This window comes from Oxyura jamaicensis, chromosome 2, assembly GCF_011077185.1.
Source record: "Oxyura jamaicensis isolate SHBP4307 breed ruddy duck chromosome 2, BPBGC_Ojam_1.0, whole genome shotgun sequence".
Classification (NCBI taxonomy): domain Eukaryota; kingdom Metazoa; phylum Chordata; class Aves; order Anseriformes; family Anatidae; genus Oxyura; species Oxyura jamaicensis.
Genome location: NC_048894.1, coordinates 108990470 through 109011293, shown reverse-complemented (window position 1 = coordinate 109011293; position 20824 = coordinate 108990470). Strand labels below are relative to the sequence as shown.

At 42.2% G+C, this 20824-nt stretch overlaps 1 protein-coding gene across 1 annotated transcript in view; it reads right to left on the bottom strand.

The window, feature by feature from the left end:
* The window catches only part of VAPA (VAMP associated protein A), a 33460-nt gene extending 13395 nt beyond the window's left edge, over positions 1–20065 (bottom strand). Inside the window, exons 1-2 of the mRNA XM_035317222.1 lie at positions 19789–20065; positions 1644–1796 (exon numbers count right to left, since the gene is read on the bottom strand). Of these exons, the coding sequence (XP_035173113.1) occupies positions 1644–1796; positions 19789–19864 (229 nt within the window). The 5' untranslated portion in view covers positions 19865–20065. The remainder of the gene's footprint in view (positions 1–1643; positions 1797–19788) is intronic.
* Between the last annotated feature and the right edge of the window lie 759 nt (positions 20066–20824).

The following is a 20824-nucleotide window of genomic DNA, read 5'->3' as shown; positions in this document are numbered from 1 at the left end:
ACATTCAGTAGAGAGATATATGAGATAACAAAGTGGGTCAATAGAAAAAGTAGCTGCATACTTGGCTTACCAAGTAACTCAAAAGAAATTATATGCCCAACAACAACAATTTGGGAGAGAAAACTTAATTCTGAAAAGCATCTGTAATGACACATCTACATCTTGGAGTCACTGTAGCTGAAAAACTGCATGAGATGCCATTAACACAGAAAAAGCAGTAACAAAGAGCCACTGTGGATGCAAAATGGAAAATACCCAGCTTGGATACTCTGATACATAGTTAGGACAAATGTCTGTGAGTCAATGTTGAAAAGGAAAATGAAGTAAGCTTTTGACTACAGGAATCTCTAAACAGTTATCCCAATAAAACGGTCTTTCATCCAGAAGGTGCTGAAGTGTCCCTGGCAAGCAATACAGAAGTTTTAAAAGGTCGCATTCTACAGATTCTATCACATTAGAAAACTGGGGTCTGTCCTAAAAGGAAAGTTACTCTAAGGTTTTAATTCATCAAATTTTAAGTTTTCCTGAGTTATTTCTTGCAGCTTTTCCACATATCACCTAAAGCTAGTTCCCCAAATTCTTTCAAACTTCCCAGAGGGTGTAAGGGTATGAATACGAAAAGCTCTGAAGACTGCTCCTTGTTTCCCTTTGCTTTGCTATAGCTTTTCAGGGGTACTATGAGAATCAGCTTTCCTGACTTACGAGATCTAGGAGCTTATGCCTGTGTTACCTTTGATCTCTACAACCTACAAGACCACATCCATGTTGGGAAATCCGACAGTTCCACAGAGAAGTAAGAGCTTCTCTCCTCTTACAGTCATAGGTTTGAGAATTCCCTTATTCAGAAGATTCTTAACTCAAAACGACTGGGAGAACAACATACCAAAATAATTTACCAAGTCAGAAGACCAATGCCTACTCTTTTTCTGTTTTCCTGAGAATGTCTACTCCCATCATTCCTAACACCTGGTCTTTTTGACACAGTACTGTCCAGTATAGGATGAGACTATTATATATCCAGCTATCAAAATTCTGTTATGTAAGTATGTAAGCCGGAGTTTCATGGGGGGTGGAAATATTGTCTGTCTTCAAGGTTCAAACTGCTGAGCATTAAGGATCCTTTTTTAATCCACATCCCAAAAACAGATTAAGAAGTGTCTCTAGAGTGAAACATGATAGATTTTTCAAACCTAAGGGCTACAAACAGCTCCACCTAATATAACAGAAAATACCCTTAAAAGCAATTGAAGGATTACCACTTAGCGTGTATTACTTAACACACTCTTAACTCTTCTATTATGACAAATTATGAAACAATAGAGTTCAGACAACAGGGACCAGCACTATTCCAAACAACAATTCCATGGTTGTGAATGGATTTATTTTTTTTTAAACACAATGAACTGTCAAATGTTGAACTTTAAACACATCAGAGCAGCCAAGCTACGTCCCACTTCAAGATATAAACATGAATACAGTGGTCTGAAGGTACTGTTAATGTCATTGCCCATTTCCAACTTTCATTCCTCCTTAACACAGAAATAGCTGCAGGTAAATATGACAAACAACACACAAGTATTTCTGTATAGAGGTTTTTCATGCCTTAAAATATGTAACTTACAACCATGCATATCTGCTTTTACCTGAAACAATTACAGATGATCCTGGGTCAATAATTCCACTGTTTGGCCTCACACAGTATCGACGAGGCGCTGTGGTCTTCACTTTGAAGCATACTTTTCTATCTGATGGATTTCGTAGCTTAAGATTTGTAGTTACTACGTCTGTAAAGGGACCTAAAAAAAAAAGTTGTTTTCATTGTAAATACCCTCATATCTGTGGAAGACAAGCCTGTACATACAGTACAAGTTGCTCTTAAAATATAATTTAATGGCAACAAGCAGTTTAAATCATACATCTGTTAAGCACATACACCATTACGTGCAAAGCTTATTCTGTCATCTTAGCTATAACAATATACATTAACGCAATGAACAACTAAGTCTTAAGTAGTATGACATATTCAAGTTGCTGGTGCAAGTTCATATATACATATATAGATACAGGCATTTTTACGTCTTAAACACAGATGTCATTATGCTAATTTTACCAAAGCTTTTGTAACACTGCACGTAACCAGCGGGTAATGATCATATGTGAAAGTAAATTTTGCTAGATTTTTCTCTATGAATAGAAGCAATATGTACTTTGGAACTCTTTCAAGTGTTTATTAAAGAAAGAAAACACTGCAATAATGAAATATACTAACTGCTCTTGAGATTTCAACTAATGTTGGGCACTGAGGTCCTACAGCCTTGACAGAAACATTAACCTCATCTTTTAAATTCAAAACAGGCAGGGAAGATGATACTCTGTTTATGCATATATTCCAACTCATCCACCAAAAAGAAACTTCAATTGCCATATTCACCTATCTAATGCAGTATATTCTCTAAAATGTGCCTATCTTAAACCATCAAGATAGGAATTGACTCTAAGGCTGGACTGGACAACAGAGGCATAATTTCAGTATCAAGCTGTAAAAGCTCTTCTTCCAGAAGAGATCACCTCCAAGAGATGTCATACAGTAACAGCAAGAAAGGTTGACAGCGTGTTGATCTCCTTTATGTCATTTGAAAGCAAGAAAGCACAGGCACTAAAAGAATGAACTTACAAAATGGAATTGCATATGAACATGAAGTTTATTCAATAATATTTCATGTGTACATTAATTTTAAAGAAGCCTATTTTTCTTTAGACATTACAAATCCCATTACTACAAAATGCTTTCCACAGTTATTGAAATCATGACTACTACTTTTCCATTTAAGAAAGAAAGAGAGCAAACTTTAGATTATACATGGTTAAAAATATACACTACCTGAGCAGTAAGGTACAACAAACCCACCGACTGCATAAGACAAAGGAAGCCAGTAAGTCAGTTCTCTTATTATTCTCTCTGTGGAATAATGTCTCCAGGACTATTCTGAAGCAAACAGCACTACCACTAGCAAACATGTCATTACACTAGAGGGCTCACTATCTGACCAATGTCTTGATTTCCGTAACTCTCTTTCAGCCCAAATCCTTGATGTTGAGAGAGTGCTAAACACAGCCTTGACTTAAAACAATGAAATACAAATCAAGAGAGGACAAACTGGGATTACTGAGAACAACAACAGTCAGATGAAGGTGAAGACACGTGAGCCAGTTTAAATTCAACAAGACTTTTTTGGTGAGAAAATAGGAACTGGTACTACTCGTCTGAAAATGTCATTTCTAATCTGGCTTTATATGGTAGAGGAAGGTAATCAGCCTCTTAATCCACTGAAACTTGGCACAGGTCCCATGAGGAAGATTTACAAAACTACTTCAAAGTTTCCTGCCACTTGTCCCTTGTCGGCTCTTGCAGGATCCAGCTGCATTTACTTAGAGAGTTCAACCTAAAAATAACTCCCATGACCCACACAAGTCAAACTAAAATCAGGTATCTGAATAACCCTCTAAATCTGAGACTGCTGATACACTCAGAAAAGACTGAACATTTATTTTTTGAGCCATACAAACATTTTTAAGAACTTAATTCTCAGTATTTTACTTATAGCCACCTAGGCAGTGCCTTTGCAGTGCCCGGCAGCATAGGAAACCTTGAATTTGGCTTTCAGTCTTTTTTTCCCCTTTTGTTTTTGTTTGTCTGTAATTGCAACTCTAGACAACCTGAGGTGCTCTGCTGTGCAATCTTCTCAACCACTGTTAGAAGAAAATTCAGCTCTAAGAAAAAAAGGCTCAGCTCAGAGGCTCATTTTGAAAGGCACAGTCACCAAGTAAAGGAGTTATACTGCTCAAATAGCTTGTCTCGAGACACAGAAACAGTGAATTTAGGAACTTGAGATAAACTTTTTGAACTTATAAGAAATAAAAGATGTTCCAAGACATGAAAGGCCCCCTCACGCCTTCCTTCTCAAAGCCTGCATAATAATAGCAAGATAGGAGTCAAAGCATTGTTAGAATTACCCTAATACTTCCTGGCAGTTCTAACACCACAGATGAAAAAAAGTCTGCTTTTGTTCTCCGGGTACATAAATGTAATGACCTCCTCTGCATTTCCCCAGTACTTCCCAAAAAACAGCCTTGATCTCAGGAACATTTTTCAGCATCAGACATTTCTTCCAGAGTGGACTGAAATCTTTTCTCAAAATCTTGAGCACCCCTTTGGCAGCCTTACCTTTCACCTGCTTTCCAAAAGCTTGAAAGGTAAGAAGCTGTACAAAACCTCCCGAGACTCATAACCATCAGAATTAATAAATAGCTCCCAACAAACTGGTGTACAAAGGGAAAACAAAAGGAAAATAAGACTAAATGTTACTGGTCCTGCAGTGCCCAGGTAGTTCAGTGACAGCACTGATCTTGAGCATGGGTAGGCAGGCACAGACTTTTCTGACACAAGGACAGTAAATCAGGAAAAAAAAAATATCCTTCAAAAAAAAATGTGCAGCAGCAGAGGGCGATTCTGGAGTTTCTATTCACATGAACATACATACCTCTACCCTTGAAAGAGTGGGAAATAAAGACTAGCTGGCACTAACAGCCTGAGCACAAAAGCTAAATGATATGATAGTTCCTTGAAAAAAACTAGAGGAGCAGGGAGAGAAGAACCAGGAGCGGGAAACACTCTGGGCCATACCACACAGACTACATCTGAAGGAGCCATGGAAAAGAACAGAGGCTAAGGTGAGTACAGACATTTTGGGCACACACTGAAATGGGCAAGAGTATGCCACCTTCATCTCAAAAAACAGTAATACAACAGTATTACACACTCAAAAAAGAATCTCACTAGCCACTTATGACACCCAGTCTGAAGCTGGCTTGGTTTCATTTCAGCACTTAGATCTCCAACAAGCTCACATAACTGCCCCCAGCACACAAAAATACCCCATGAGTACTTATCTATTGTCTTTTGCCCAATTTCCATTGTAAACTGCTTATCTTTTATCTTAGATTTGTACAACTTCAGGCAATGGACTTTTGGATCTGCAACTAGGGTTTCCAGAAGCTGTGGTAATTTAACTAATTGTCCTGGTTTCAGTTAGGACAGTTATTTTTCCTCCTAGTAGCTGGTAGGGTGCTATGTTTTGGATTAGGATGAGAGGAGTGCTGATAACATGCTGATGTTTTAATTGCTGCAGAGCAATGCTTACACCAAGCCAAGGACTTTTCAGCTCCTTGCTCTGTCCTGCCAGCAGGCAGGCTGGGGGTGCAGCAGGAGCTGGGAGGGGACAGACCCAGGACAGCTGACCCAAACTGGCCCAAGGGGTATTCCATACCATCTGACGGCATGCTAAACAATATATAGGGGTGGCTAGCCGGGGTGGGGGAGAGCAGCTGCTTGGGGTTGGGCTGGGCATTGGTCAGCGGGTGGTGAGCAATTGCATTGTGCATCACTTGTTTGTACATATTATTATTATTGTTATTGTTATTATTGTTTTCCTGTTTTAATAAACAGTCTTTGTCTCAACCTACTGGCTTCACTTTCCCATTTCTCTCCCCCATCCCAGAGAAGGAGGGGGAAGGGTGAGCAAACAGCTGTGTGGTGTTTAGCTGCAGGTACACTGATTTAACTGTGATGTATATATATTGATGTAACTGTGATGTACATTGACAAGAAATCATTGCTTTTTAAACCTGTGATTTCAATCTAACAACTCCTGGGAGGCAGAGCTGTTTTAAAAGAGACTGGGAGTTCAGAAATCTGTTTAGCAGCACGGAGTCAAGACACCAACTACAGCATCTTTCTAGAAAAAAAAAAAAAAAAAACATGAAACTGCCAGATAATTCGACTGTTTTGAAAAGCGCAATGACATTCCATGCCAAGATTTTTCCTGTCCTTTTGACTTCCAGCAGCCTTAGAAAGGAATGACAGCCACCTGCCTAATCACACTCGGAGGAACTCAAGTTCTCCAAAAACACGATGCACTGCATTTCTCTTCCAGCAATCCTCCTGTGCAGCCATGAGATTAATGCCGGGGTTGCCTCTGGCAACCACGTACCTTGGACTACAGCAACTAGCAAGCAGGAGGAAATGACACAGATTCTGCAGAGCCAGCTCCCACTGCTGAAATGCATTCCCAAGTTTCCTGGCTTGCCACAACCCGGCCTCTTACACTGCAGTAAAGCCAAACGACAATGTTACTGGATGGACAGGTAGGGTCTGTACAAAGATCTTTGGGGATGAACATTGTCATATTTTCTCTTCAAATTCAGGTCTACTTCAGGGTTTGAACACCACGTCATCCTCTTCCTGCCTCAGAAGATCAAACGTCAGGAAAAAAATGATGACATGAACATGCCTTTCTAGAGTGGGAAGGAAGAGCTGCAAAGAGCCTCCTCAGTCCACGATACCCACGGGGAAGATGTGAGATTGCAGCCAGTGCCTACTCATTAATAGTGCAGTGAACTGAATATTACAATGAACTGAAAGAATTTTTGGAAGGGGACAGGTTTGGTTATTAGATGAACAATTCAGAATTAGAACAGCTAACAACACATACAGAGACCCTGTTACAGAGCATCACCTCTGCCTAAAATTAGGTAACAATTTAGCATTGTATAAAATTACAGCAGCTCGTACAAAAATAAGTACATTTACTTGAAAAAAACTGAACAGCAGTTTACATGAAACAGCTTAAATGTAAGTATGTTCTTCTCTTCAAGACACTGTAACTGTTACAAAAAGCTAAGTACCTAAGCTGACTGCCAAAGGCACTCCATTTCATGCAAAGAACTGAAATTTATTTAAGCTGTAAACTGGCACATTAAAGTCACATATTCAACCATATCCCAAAAAAAAAATACAAGTATACATAAGAAAGCACACAAGAAAAATATAACAAACTCTTCTAAAAAAGCATGAGCTGCAGTGTTGACTTCAAAAATTATTTGGATGACAACCTCAAAGTGGGATGCTGTTTCTTCCATACTTTACAAATGCTGGGAGTACTCAATCTATACAGAAGACTTCAAGGTACCTTCTTCACCCTAATGTACTCAGGCAGGATAGTTTTTGTCCAGCACAAAATAAAGTCAGGTTGGGCAGGCAAAGAAAAAGCATTTAATACACTTGACTATTTGAGTACTAATGCCTGAGAAACATGCTTAAAAAGTCATCAGGATGAAAACTAGAAGTAATGTTACAAAGCCAGCAAGACAAATCTGGTGAAAAAAGGTTAACTGACTTTTATGGTAGACCTGACAGAAATAGAGTTAAGATCTCCATCAACTCATTCTGTCAGAATTAGAAGAAAAAAAAAAAGTTAAAGGAATGTAATCAACATTCTTACAATATAATATTTTTCTTTCTTAATTGGGACAAAATTTAATTGCTTTTCTTGTCTATCATGAGGAGTCTGAAAACCACAGAATGGCTGAGGCTGGAAGGCAACTCTGGAGGTCACCTGGCCCAGCCCCCGTGCTCAAGCAGGGTCAGAGCGCCAGATGCCCAGAACCACATCTAGAAAGCTTGTGATAACACCCCAACCCTCCTCTTCTCCAGGCTGAACAGTCCCAGCTGTCTGCCCTTCCTCACAGGAGAGGTGCTCCAGTCCCTTTGTCATCTTCACGGCTGTTCACTGGACTCTCTCCAGTGTGTTCATGTCTGTCTTGTACTGGGGGGGCAGAGCTGGATCCAGCACCCAGGCATGGCCTCACCAGTCTGAGAGGACAGGAAGGATCACCTTCCTCCAGCTGCTGGCAATGCTTTGCCCAAAGCAGCCCAGGACACCTCTAGCCTTCCTTGTGGCAAGGGCACACGGCAGGCTCACATTCAACTTGGTGTCCACCAGGACCCCCAGCTCCACTCCTGCAAAGCCATATAACTTTGCACTTCCCCTTTCTGAACTTCACAAAGTTCCTGCCAGCCCACAGTTACACATCTCCAACTAGACTTTGTGCAACTGACCACTATGTTCTGGACCCAGCCACTTTTTTTTTTTTTACCCACCTCACTGTCAGCTCATCCAGCCCCATACAAAAACAGCTTCTCTACGAGGATCTTAAGGGAGGCAGTGTAAAAAGCCTTAATGAAGCCCAGGCAGACAATATCCACTGCTCTCCCCTCCTCTACCAGACCAGCCACTTCATCATAGAAGCTTACCAAGCTGGTCAAGCATGACTTCCCCTTGGTGAACCCATGCTGACTACTCCTGATGACTTACTTTCTTGCCCTTCACATGCCTGGAAATGCTTTCCAGGGTGAGCTGTTCCATCACCTTCCCAGGAATCCAGGCGTAGCTGACCAGCCTGCAGTTCCCAGGGTACTCCTTCTTGCCTTTCTTGAAGATAGCAGTGAAATTTGCTTTCCTCCAGTCTCCTGGCACTTCTCCCAGTCAGCAGATTGATTAACAATTACAAAGAGTGGCCCCACAATTCCATCGGCCAGCCCCCTCAGCACCCCCGGGTGCATCCCATTAGTTTGCCTAAGTATTGCCTGACCTGATCTTCTTCCACCAAAGGTAGGTCGTCTTTGCTCCAGATCTTCTCCCTGATCTGGAACCTGGGATTCCTGAAGGCTGACTCTTGGTAACGAAGACTGAGGCAAAGGTGTTAAGTACACAGCCTCTTACATGTCCCATGTAACAAGGTCCCACATCTCCTTCAGCAGTAGGCACACATTTCCTTTTGTCACTGATGTATTTACAGAAGCCCTTCTTGTCATCCTTGACATTCCTGGCCAGACTCGATTCCATTTGGGCTTAAGCTTTCCTAACCTAACCCCTACATGCTTTAACAACAACTCTGTATTCCTCCCAGGTCACCCATCATTTGCTTCTAGCCTCTGTAAGCTTCCTTTTTGCATGTGAGTTTGGCCAGGAGCACCTTGTTCATCCACATAGGCCTCTGTGCATTTTTACCTCATTTCCTATCCGTTGGGAAGGACTGCTCTTGAGCTCGGAGGTGATCCAGGAATATTAAGGAGTTTACAAAATGATCAGTAAACATTTCTGCTGCATCTGGGATAAGCACCATAAGCAGAAGCATTTCCAGAGATTTGGTGTCATTTTAAAAAGGAGTTGCACCAGAACAACAAAAAAAGCTCTGTTACAAGAATGTTCTGGACAGATGCTCAATGATGTCCAACCCACCATGCGCTGATACGGTGTGCAATGCACCAGTAGACATCAAGGGCATTACGTATTAATGTGTTTCTGTTTTGTTTTTAAACCGGTTGAAACAGCCATCGTGATACATGTCAACTGTCTTCAAAAATATGAATACTGATTGTAATAAGTTAAAAATAAGAGTTATTTCACAATGGACTTGGAGATGACAGCTGATTCTAGTTTTCATGCAGTCCAGCTTTCAGCTTTCTTTGGCTGCACCAAAAATACTGCTGCCCTGATCACCTCCAGATTTATCCTCGTAAGTTTATCCAATTATTTTAAAAGCCCCTAGAAACATTTCTATTTCAATTTCTACTACAGAAGCATATTTATTTTAAAAGATACAAAGAAAAGAGGAAAAAAAAGTAAATTGCCAACATTAAGCTGAAACTTGCATTTTACTGGCAAACAAAAGTCAATATTGAAAAAACTGAAGACAAAACGTCTAAAAATGAAAGACCAGTGTCCAGTAGTGATTCAAACTACCTTGACTGGTAGTCTTCAAATGGGATTTCATAGTTCTAAAAAAAGCATAGGTAAAAGAGCTGGCATAAAAAAATAAGAACAAGAAAAAAAAATATTTCTTTCCATAAACTACTGCTAAGCAATTAATATTCAAATCTTTGTGAAAACAATCTAAAAAGAATCCATAACAGTCATTTTCAAGGAACATCAATCCTTTTTCTCTTGAAATACCAAAAACATGATCATTCAAATATCCTATAAGCTCAGCTGGAAGAAAAATTCCAACTCTAACAAATCAGCGGTGTTAAATTTATTCATGGCCTACAAAGCCTAATAGCTTAGGCTTCACGAAATAATACTTCAACATTATAACTCTGAACGATGAGGAATAATCAGTGGATGAAGTTGCAAGATTACTTATATCTACAAATAGTCACTGTTCTCAGGTACATATTCATATATCAGAGCAAAAATACAGAATCCCTCTCTTCTTATGCTACCCTGGCACTTGAGAAATGACTGAATTTTATCATCAATCTGCACATAAATACCACAATGAAAAAAAAAATCTTTATAAGAAATCTGACAGGCCTCAACATCCACAGCCCCAGCAGGTTGATTGCAGGCTAGCGCCGTTCATCATGGGGTAACAACAGATTATATCTGTGCTCCTCACACCAACACACTGATGGTGTATCTGTCAAAGATTTTTTCTTCTTCAGAAAAAAAAAAAATGCTGAGACAATGCTCATTTTTAATCCTAAAAGGGCTTGTATTCCTCTGTCAAAGTGGCAAGTAGAGCATATATAAGGCTATACAGCTTACGAGAGGTGCTTGTACCGATGTGGACATTCATGCTTTCACGGGGGGCTGGTGGAAGGGAAATAGGAATTGAAATCTGTTGCCTGCCACTCTGACAGAGAAAAGACAAGAACACAGTACAGCAGCATTTCAAACCAGACAAAACAAACATTCTTTCTCCTTGTATTTTCCTCCTGGATCAAAATTTCACCCCAGATTGTTCCTGATATGCAGTTAGTGGCCAAAAAAAAACCACAGTAAAAACACAATGAGCATCTATCTCAAGGGTAAAGTACAGCCACAGATGACTATCATGAATTCTGGTAAACAGAACATTATCTACTTTATATAATGGAAAGAATACAGACTAAAAGGAGATTGTCCTGCACTTAAAGGTAAATACAAAGGTTTCTTTAGACTCAACAACATTACTAATAACACGGCATAACACGGAGTAACTTCAACCAAAGACATTAGTGCTCGTGTTTATTTTAAGCTTTAAAACCTAGCAGTCATATGTCTGTTCTTGATATTTTTCCTATTGAAAGAGTACCATTATCAAATAAAAAAAATGTCACGTTACTAGTGTCAAAGGCAAGCTTGCTACTTCAACTTAACCTCCAGGTTATTGTGAATTCCCTACTTGCACTTTAGCTCTATTTGGTTGCACTGTTGTTCTAGCCAAAGACACACTAAGCATACTAAAACCGATAGCTTGTAATTCTACTAGGATAAAGTCTTAAGAACCTAGCAATAAAGCATTATTCATCCCAAAGCACTCTCTCTGTTGAAACAACAAAAGCAGTAGAAATATTTTACTACTGATGAATACTACTTAAAACAGCAAATGATGCTTAAAGTCCTGAAACAACTAGTAATATGTACAAGCAATCCGGTTCAGTAAGGGCTGTGTAATAAACCCTTCCTGCTGGAGCAACTGTTCTCTTGGATTAGGCTAGACAACTAATGAACTTGATAATTACAGAGGCTCTTAGATTTCAAAGAATACTAGCATATTTGAACAACAGAGCTAGATAAAGTAACTGTCCCCTTTATTCTTTTGAACTTTCTTTGTATTTTAACCTGCTATAGCTTACAAAAGCTTTCAGGGATGCTGAAACACCCAGATCTGCTGATTAGAATATTCAAGTATAGAGCAGTTCAAGTATCCAACTTCCAATTGGATACACCTGTTTGATCTGAATCGCAACATTCAAGACACACTTCAAGCCATACGGCAGTAATCAGAACATGCGGAATTATCTCAGCTGACAGCTGCAATGGCACGCAGTATGCTGCAGCAAGGCTGATTTCCTTGAAGGCTTGACCAAAAGCAATGTGCTCAAAGAACTGGACATCAGAAGCCAGACTCAAACATGCAGCAGAACACCAAAACCCTCCTGGTTTTCACCAGTTTCCCTGCAGGTAGTATCCAAACAGCACAACGGAGTAATTTTAATGAATAAATTTAGCACAAATGGCATCCAGCCTCACACAACAGGCACACCACAGAGAGACCCGCCTAAATGGGCTTACGTATCAGGCATTAAAATGTTCAGCGTACAGATGCAGCTAGTGCTGGGCCACCTCCCAAAGATGTGAATTGCTCACACCAATTTCAGGGCAACCTTTCGTTTTCCAGAAGCACAGAGTCCAGGCCTCCAACGTCTCACCTCTCTGGAAGCCAAGTTCACCATACCCTACAGTTACTCAGGAAACAAACATCTGCTTTCAGTTGGCCGTGGTGACAACCCCCTCGCTCTGACAAGTTCGCACACCCCAGTCCCTCACTATCTTCCTGTCACAGCATCACGCTGAGCTGACACAACCCCGCTGCGGGACTGGGCAGCTCACTTCCACACGAGCAGTGAGAGCTCTCACCCAAGCCCCAGCGTGGAAATGAAACGATGTCTCGCACGTGTCCAAAACAAAACCCTAACCATTTTTATTTTTGCTCTGTTAGACTTAGTGGCCATGTTAAATTAACATCACACTCCTGTGCACTCTAATTTCTAAGTTTACTTCACATATGGAGCAGTAACTCCTATGCATATGATTTATTTTTATGAACATCCCTTCTTACAAATAAATAATAAAAAAAAAAACTTCTGAACACTATCCAACCCTGCACATCTCTGTCGAGCTTTTCTAATGCCTTGGAACGTAAGACTGCATACCGGCTTCTAAGTGAAGTGTGCCATGAAGTACCACCACAGTGCTACCAAGCTTTTAGGAATACTGTAACCTCATGACCTAGCAGAAGCTTTCTAAAGCCCAGGAGAAACAAATCATTTTGTAAGACAATATCTGATAAATTGAAAACAGGTTTGGTGTATTTTTTCCCACAATTCCTTTTAGAAAGTTGTTTCAGATTTGAAATTCAAGTGGTTTCTACTGATCTGAACACATTCATAGGACTCGATGCCAATTCGGTTTTGTACCAATCTGACCCTTCCACGTGTATAGCTTCCCTTTTCCCCCAGTGCCTACCTCTTCTGATACATTTATAGACAGCGATCAGATCCCCTTGCAGTCTCCATCTTGCTAAGACAAACAAACCATGCTACTCTGCTTCACCTGTTAGTAACTCTTCCTCTGCACGATTCCCACTTGGGGTTTACTCTCTCTGATGGGCTGCTGCCAGGGATGTACTCAGATAAAGCTTCATCAACGCCACGCACCACGACATTAATGCTTCCCTCGCAACTGAACTACAGTCTCCTATTTGCCCTTTTTCGTGACTTGTCACACTCACGACAGGCCTATGACTAAGTACCGGTCTCTAGTCTTACTCCCAACATAAACAATCAAACAAAACAGCAGTTCTATCACTAGTGCACACCAAACACACTTTTATTTCCCACTCATCACATCTCCTACCTTTGCATCACCAGGGAGCTCCGCCAGCACAACCCCACACATACCAAGGCCTTTAGAGAAGACACTGAGCCAAGTTCAAACACGACACTGGGCCACCCTTTGGAAATGTCTTTAATAAGCCTCCAGCAGGCCGACAGCTGTGCTGCAGTTCATTTTACAGCTTGCTCCTTCCCCATCTTAAGCTTTTCCACTATGCTTCTTTACCTGCAACTTAATTATTAGCTCCACAGACACCTCTGTATCAGATAACCTAATGCCATCCAGCAAACCCCAGGGTAAGAGCAGATTTTGTTTGGGGAACAGGAGCACACAGAAGAGCTCAAAGGAGAGGCACAGAGGGGGAAGCAGCTCTCAGACCAGACTGGCACGCGCTACCCAGGACACTCATGCTGCATTTTATTCCACGTTCCATTTACCCCCACGTCTTTAATTATTCTTTCCTCCAAGGCTTTGCATGCAATTTAGGTCAGATCTAGTCAAGCACTGAAGTGTCAAAATGAACATTACTCCAAGTGAGAGCACACTCTGAAAAACAGGAGGGAAAATCCTGATGTGACTGTATCTTAAAATTCAGGCAATTGTTTCTCTTTTCCTTTTCTTCCTTCTTCATATTACTTGAAAAGCAAACACCTTAAGTCCTATACCAGGGTAACCTTTAGCAAAGTATCTGAGCTACCAGATCTACATCTACATTACCCAATAATTTACAATGCAATGAAATAACTGTACTATTCAACAGCACGCTGAAAGGAAAGAGAAGCTGAAGGGGCCAAGGTGATTATGCATCAGATAAAGCCTTACTGCAGTAAGGAAAACAAAGTTACCGAAGTTCTAACCTGCATTTCTGAATTTCTGTTTTCAACAATACCACAGCAGAAATGACCTGTCATAGTAATTTTGCTGTTTTTTTTCTTTTTTTTTTTTGTATGTTTTTAAAGCAATTAGCTTATATATATTTACTTGGCTCATCTGACAGTAAAAGCCCTGCAATTTGACAACTTTCACACTGGGAAATGTAACACTTATCTAATTATTCAGTGATTTATTTCCTTTTTCCACTCCACACATAGTAAATTCTCTCCAGCAGTCTTTTCCAACCCAATTTTATGGCTTGTAAGCCGAGTGAGTAATAACCCTTTAATGACTGATGTTCGCAAAGATTTGGTTAGCAAACCTCTCCCAAAGACACACTTGGTCAGAAAGGACAACAGACTCACAAACCACAGCCAAGACAAAGCAGGAACAATTTACACCACCACAGCGGAAAGCCGGTGCACTAAATATTCGGCCCTATTAACTGATGCATAAAACTGTTCCTCCTGTTCACAATGAGGTTCTGCTTCTCGATTTGGCCTTCAGCAATGGTACAACATTCGCATGTGATACATTATTTTTATATTATGATATATTGCAGGGACCTAGAACACTTGCTTAGGCTGTCAACAAGCAGAACGAGTAGGCACTTCATCCTAATTACAATATAAGGGGGAAGCTTTTATACTGATGAGTGCACTACAAGTACAAGGTGGTCAGCTTTGGGCAGTGTTTCTCAGTTTACTGATGATGCAGTGTTAAGTCCTATGAACTGAAGGGAAAGGGACAAAACATCCAAATCCATACTGCTGTCATCTTCTTTCATCACAGGAAAAAAAAAAAAATCACTATTGAATTTTATCTACAATGCACCTGACGTCACAGCCCAACACAGACCCTGTTCATTAGTCAGTTTTAAATGTGGTCTGACACTGTGCTAGAAACCTTAGCATTAACACATTGCCAGCTCATAAGCAATAAATTGTGTAATATAGGAAAAGGTTTTCTTTGTTTCTCTCAACACATTCCCACTAATCATTTTGTGTTACAAGTTTCATTGATACTCATAATAAAATAATAATAAAATACTAACAAATATTGCACGTGAGCCAGGAAACAATGGATAGAAAGACAAGAAGACTGAACAATGCCAGGGACTCTTTTTGGATTTAGAAGAAAAAGAGGCAAAGACCACTTGTTGAATACTAAATCCTTCTACGGGACATTCCATCTTTGTCACTATTTGCAATACTCAGTCAGAAAAAAAATATTAAATTAAATGGAATCACTTCAAAGTGTCAGAAAGTCACAAGCGTGCTAGGGATCAGTTACAGCCACTTTCTCCCCTCTGCACTCTCCCTGTTCAGTTCCAAAAATGTTCTAGAACGAAGATACCACAAAAGTGACATCCCAATTAATTACCTTTGGGTTTTGTTTTTTAACCTATCTTAGAAAGCTGTGACATGACAAATTCACTGGTACTTCCAATAAAGTGAATTTGTAGGTTCTTGGTCTGGTCAAGACCCACACAAATAAGGCAGTGATATCACATCTGAGGAGTTCAAACCGAGCCTACACTAAAGGTGTCCTGGGCCAATTCTGGCAACAGATCTTGAGGGCCGGGGATAGATTTAACATTGAGCTATTTTTACCTTTAAGTTCCACCTTCTCGATTTGCAGCAACACACACCCCATGGCTTTCACCATTACCAAAAGCAGTGTAATGATTATAAAATAATCCACTGCAATATTTTTGTATGATTTAAAAGGTCATGGAAATCCGCATATCAGAATGAGCTGTCTAAGTAAGGTGCTGTCTGCCTTACCTGGAAAGAGTTGTTTGCACCTATACCAGCTGATAGATGATTTTAATGCACTAACAGCTCTAGAGGATGAATCAGATTAATAATCAGAAGTGAAATATCATGTTCTACCTCTTCCAGTAACTCAAACCACAAAAGTGAACATTTATTGTATACTAACATTCACAAAATTTGATCTTAGGCTGCTTACTTACTGACTTATTCCTAACCTCAATAAAATAATAAAGAAATGGAAAAGCATGCCTCTATTTTGAGACCTTTACAAAGGTAGCAAAACTGGATTTCACACACTTCTAAGCAAGAACTTCAATAAAGGATATCAAGTTAGAGTATCCATACATTTTTCTAACATCTGATATGATTGCTAGTCAGGCACCTCTGAAGCACATGCAACACAAATTCTGAATGCTGTCTACTGATCTTCCAGGGCTTATCAAGTCAACTAGTGCTGATTTTCAATTAGATGTTACAAAAGCGTACCTTATGACTGATGCAAAGATTTGGAGAATGTTTTTAGAAAAAGGACCACCATCCAAGACCAACTTAAATACAAGTTACTCGCAAAGTTGACTTCTTTGGTTTAAGGAAGACCAACTGAGTTTCTGTAACAATGCTAGAAGGCTTTGAATTGAAAATTTCAAGTGCTGCTACTTGACTACACAACTGTGAAGTACCTTTTTAAAAAATGGATTTACGCACAAGGAAACAGTTGCAAATTACCATAACCTTCACTAAACTAAGGCTGCAGATGATTATGTGCACAAGTCATGTGAGCAGACCCTAACAAGAGGCAGGAGATGTGCCACCTTCCAAACTAGCTCCTTTTAATTGTCTCATGTTTCAATTCTTCCTGTCTGGTCCCAGACAAATCCAAATAGCTTCAGATTTAAAAAGCTAAACAAAATACATCAGATTAAAATACAGAAGAAGAAAAAAAAAAAAAAAAAAAAAAAAAAAACTTATAGAATTAATATGGCTGAGGACCACCAGACAAGAACCACAAGTCAAATTCTCAGTGCTCCCAGAGACTCTGAAAGCATTATCACGTAGCTTATCTACTGCCTCTTAGTCTCATATCTTTTAAGAACAATTTTTCCCTTGCTAGGTTTGTACAACGCTCTGAAACTTATTTGTTTTGTGATTCTCCTTCGGTATTCCTGATGGTTCTACAACCCAAAGAAACCCAACTATCACAGAAGCAGAAGGCATCACCCATGACTCCAAAATGCTATCGATGGCTGACACATCTAGGAATGCAAGGTACTAGAAAAACAGGATTCTAATCTTTCAGTCACCAAGGGAAATACACAGTGTGTTAACCACCATGGGATACATTTTTTCAGACTCCCTCCTAATTGTGTGGAATAAAATTCAGCAGAGAGGCATTGTAGCCTTTATTTTTGCTGATTGAGTCAAGTAGTTTAAAAACCAGTAATAAGCAACCAAGAAGAGTTTCACCCGACAGTGGTGAGTTTTAAACCTGGACGAGAGCTCCTTACAGTAAGTCCTACCTACTTTTTAATTTCAGTCACCATTTGCATAAAAGCATACTAACACGTTTTACTGCTACCCTAAAGGTCAGCAAATTCATTACAAGCCACACTCTGAGGTAAGAAAACCCGCAGAACTATTTGTTTTGTTCAGATGTTTAGACTTAAACTGGATCTCTGTTACACATACATCAACAGTAGTAGGACAATAATACTAATAATGGATAACAATAATTATCCCAGTAAGATAACTTTGAATAACCAGCAACATTGAGAAATATGCATTTTTTTTTTAACCATGGTCATATGATTTTCCTATACTTACGATTAAGCTACAGTTATTGAGTCATACACTCTCTTAGTAACCAATTATTTTTAAAAGATAATCCTTGGAATTCCCTTCTGCCAATATTGCACTCCTCGATGCAACACCACTTCAGGACTGAATTACTGTTTGTGGCCTACAAACCTTTTTGCACACCTCAGAACAATAAGCAGTTAGAAAATATTGACTGAGAAAGCACTCGATGCTCTCTTAATAGGCATCTCTTTCTATAGAGCACTGAGGTAATAATACACTAAGAGAGTGTTTTCCATGGTATATTAAGACTGCAGTCTCATTATGCTTCAGATTTTGGTTTTGCTTAGTCTGCTCCACAGAAATTTTCCTAATTATATGCATTAGCCTGAAACCAAAGTTGATGCCTAAAGAATACACGTTTTGCACTCTAAATACCTGAACACACATCAATAAAGATTACTGATCGACAATGGCTTCCTATTGACAATTTCTAAATCTAGTATTTATTCTGAGTTCCTCGTAACCAGCAGTTCCATATCACATAAATACAGCTTGCTTCCAGCTTGAAGACAACTCAGTGTTTGCGAGCTTCAAATTAGACGCAGTAGCCAAAAGGAAAAAAAAAAAAAAAAAAAAAAAAAAAAGACATTTTCCTCCAACCTGTTCTTGCAAGAAGAATGCAGTGTATTGAAATTTGAGTGCAGACCTGGCAGCATTTTAACAACACGAGTGAAAAAAATAAGTTCCCGCTACGGTGTTGGCTGTATCTATGAATGTGCAATTTAAAAATTGAAGCTATCAAGAAATTAAGGTGTGTGATCCAACACAATTTGGGTTTTAATTGATTTGATGGACCGATAAAACAAGTACAGCTTGTTAAAAATCCCTTTGATACACCAGACTTGACTTTTATTTCTAAAAGCCAGGCCAGCCAAAGGTATTTTGGGGAAATACAGCGTCCGTCTCTAATATAGACATAACCTTCTTCTTGCCCATTTAAAGATTTTCGCATCGTAAATTCTGCTCTGTCCCCCCGCAACAATGAAAAACGAGCCTACTAAAAACAGGACGTAAAACAGAAACACAGGATTATGCAAGTACGTGTGCTGACACTAATCACAAAATTTAAGGCGCAAGTTCTGGTAACACTGACAGGTTTGAGAGAAATCTTAGCTCACTGATTCTAAAACTGAAGCCCTCCCTGCGATCTTCCTCGAGCATAAAAAAATCAACGGAGAATAGTGTTTATAACAGTGGAAAGTACTTATTCCGGCATGCTTGCCGTGATCATATGTACACATCTCGAGGACCGCTCGGCCTGCCTTTTCACTGCTATCTGGCTTGTGGCTTATTACGAGGGGGGATAAACCACCCCCCGGGGTAGCAGCACCAACCGGCACCTATCCCGACAGCAGCACGTCGTGCCGGCGGGCTGGCAGGCAGGACCTGACTCCACAAACTTGCGGCAGGCACGCCTCCCCCCCTTCCCTTCCCTCCCAGCACCGACCACTCTCGGCAGAGGGGCGGCCGGGGACCCCCCGGCGGGCCGCACCCCGCGGCGCCGCGCCGCAAAATGGCCCCTGAGCGGCACCGGGCTGCACCCCGACGGCTCCGCAGCCCGCCGGGACACCGGGAGCCCGGGGCGCGCTGACAGCACGGCCGCTGCCCTCCTCGCCGGGCCGGGCCGGGAGCCGTCCCCGTCGCCGTCCCCGACCCCCTCCCGGTGACACGGCGGCGGGCCGGGCGCGGTGCCCGCGGGGGCCGTGCCGCGGCGCTGCCGGGGCCGAGGACGCGCTGGAGCCGCGGCGGGATCGCAAGATGGCGGCGGCCGGGCCCGTTCGCCGGCTCGGCGGCGGGGGCGCCCCCCCGCCCTCCCCCCCCCCACCACCTCCACTGCCTTCCCCTTCCCCTCCCCGCGGGACACGGCCGGGCCCGGCACCGCGTCCCGGAGACTCCCGGCGGCGGCGAGGCGGAGCGGAGCGGGACGCCCCGCCGGCTGGGCTGGGCTGGGCTCGCTGCCCCCGGTGTCCGTGCCGCGCCGCCCGGGCGCCCCTCACCTTTGAATTTGAGGTCGGTGGGCGGATCGAGCACCAGGATCTGCTCGTGCTTCGCCACAGCCCCGGCGGCCGCCATCTCGCTCGCTCGCTACGGCGGGAGGAGGAGGGGGGGGGGCGGGGGGAGGAGAACGAGGAGGAGGAGGAGCGGCAGCGGTAAGCGGCGGCAACAGCGGGGGGAGGCCGGGCGGCGGCGGCACCGCTCCCTGGCGGGGTCCCCGGGCGCTGCGCAGCCCCAGCAGCCGCTCGCCGCCCTCCCGGCGCAACGGCCCGCGGCGACGCCGCCCCTCCGCGGGCACGAGGGCGACAGCGGCGGAGGCGGCGGGGCCGCTGCGCGCATGCGCCCGGCTGCTCCTTCCCTCTCCGCCCGCCCGCCCACTGACAGCTTCGAGCCCGGCGGAGAGCCGCCGGAGGGACTACAAGTCCCAGCGTGCCGCGTCAGGGTGGGGGGCCGCGGTGCATGCTGGGGGTTGTAGTCTTTTCGGGGAGCCCCGTTCTCCCGTGGAGGTGGTGGCAAAATCGCTTTGGGTTCTGTTTAGGAAATGAGGGATGGGCAAATTGGGCAGAAAGTCTGGAAATCCCCGGGGCTGGTGGTAGCTCTGGCTTGATTCCGGGCTCTTCACCGGTGGGCTTCGAAGCTAACTCCTGATCCCCACCTCAGGATCACTGCTGGCCGGCACCGGGGTGGCTCCACCACCCTGGGAGGCCTCTGCCCCGAGGTGACGGGCTTTGCCTTTACACTAACAAAGCCTAGCCCAGGACGTTGCCAAAATGTACCTCAGAGCAGGAACACTGTCTCTGGTTGAAAGGCATCGTCTTGAAGGCTTGGGGATATTAACAGAGACTCTAAGGTGAGAGAAACTGAGCTCTTGGAACGAGGCATTTTTACCATCTTCCTCGCCCTTTTAGTCAGGCACCATTTTCACCATACGTCTTTTCATTATTACCGTATTTTCAAGCGGATGTTACATGCTTGGGTACTTGAATACAACAGTGACAAAAAAAAAAAAAAAAAAAAAAAAAAAAAAAAAAAAAAAAA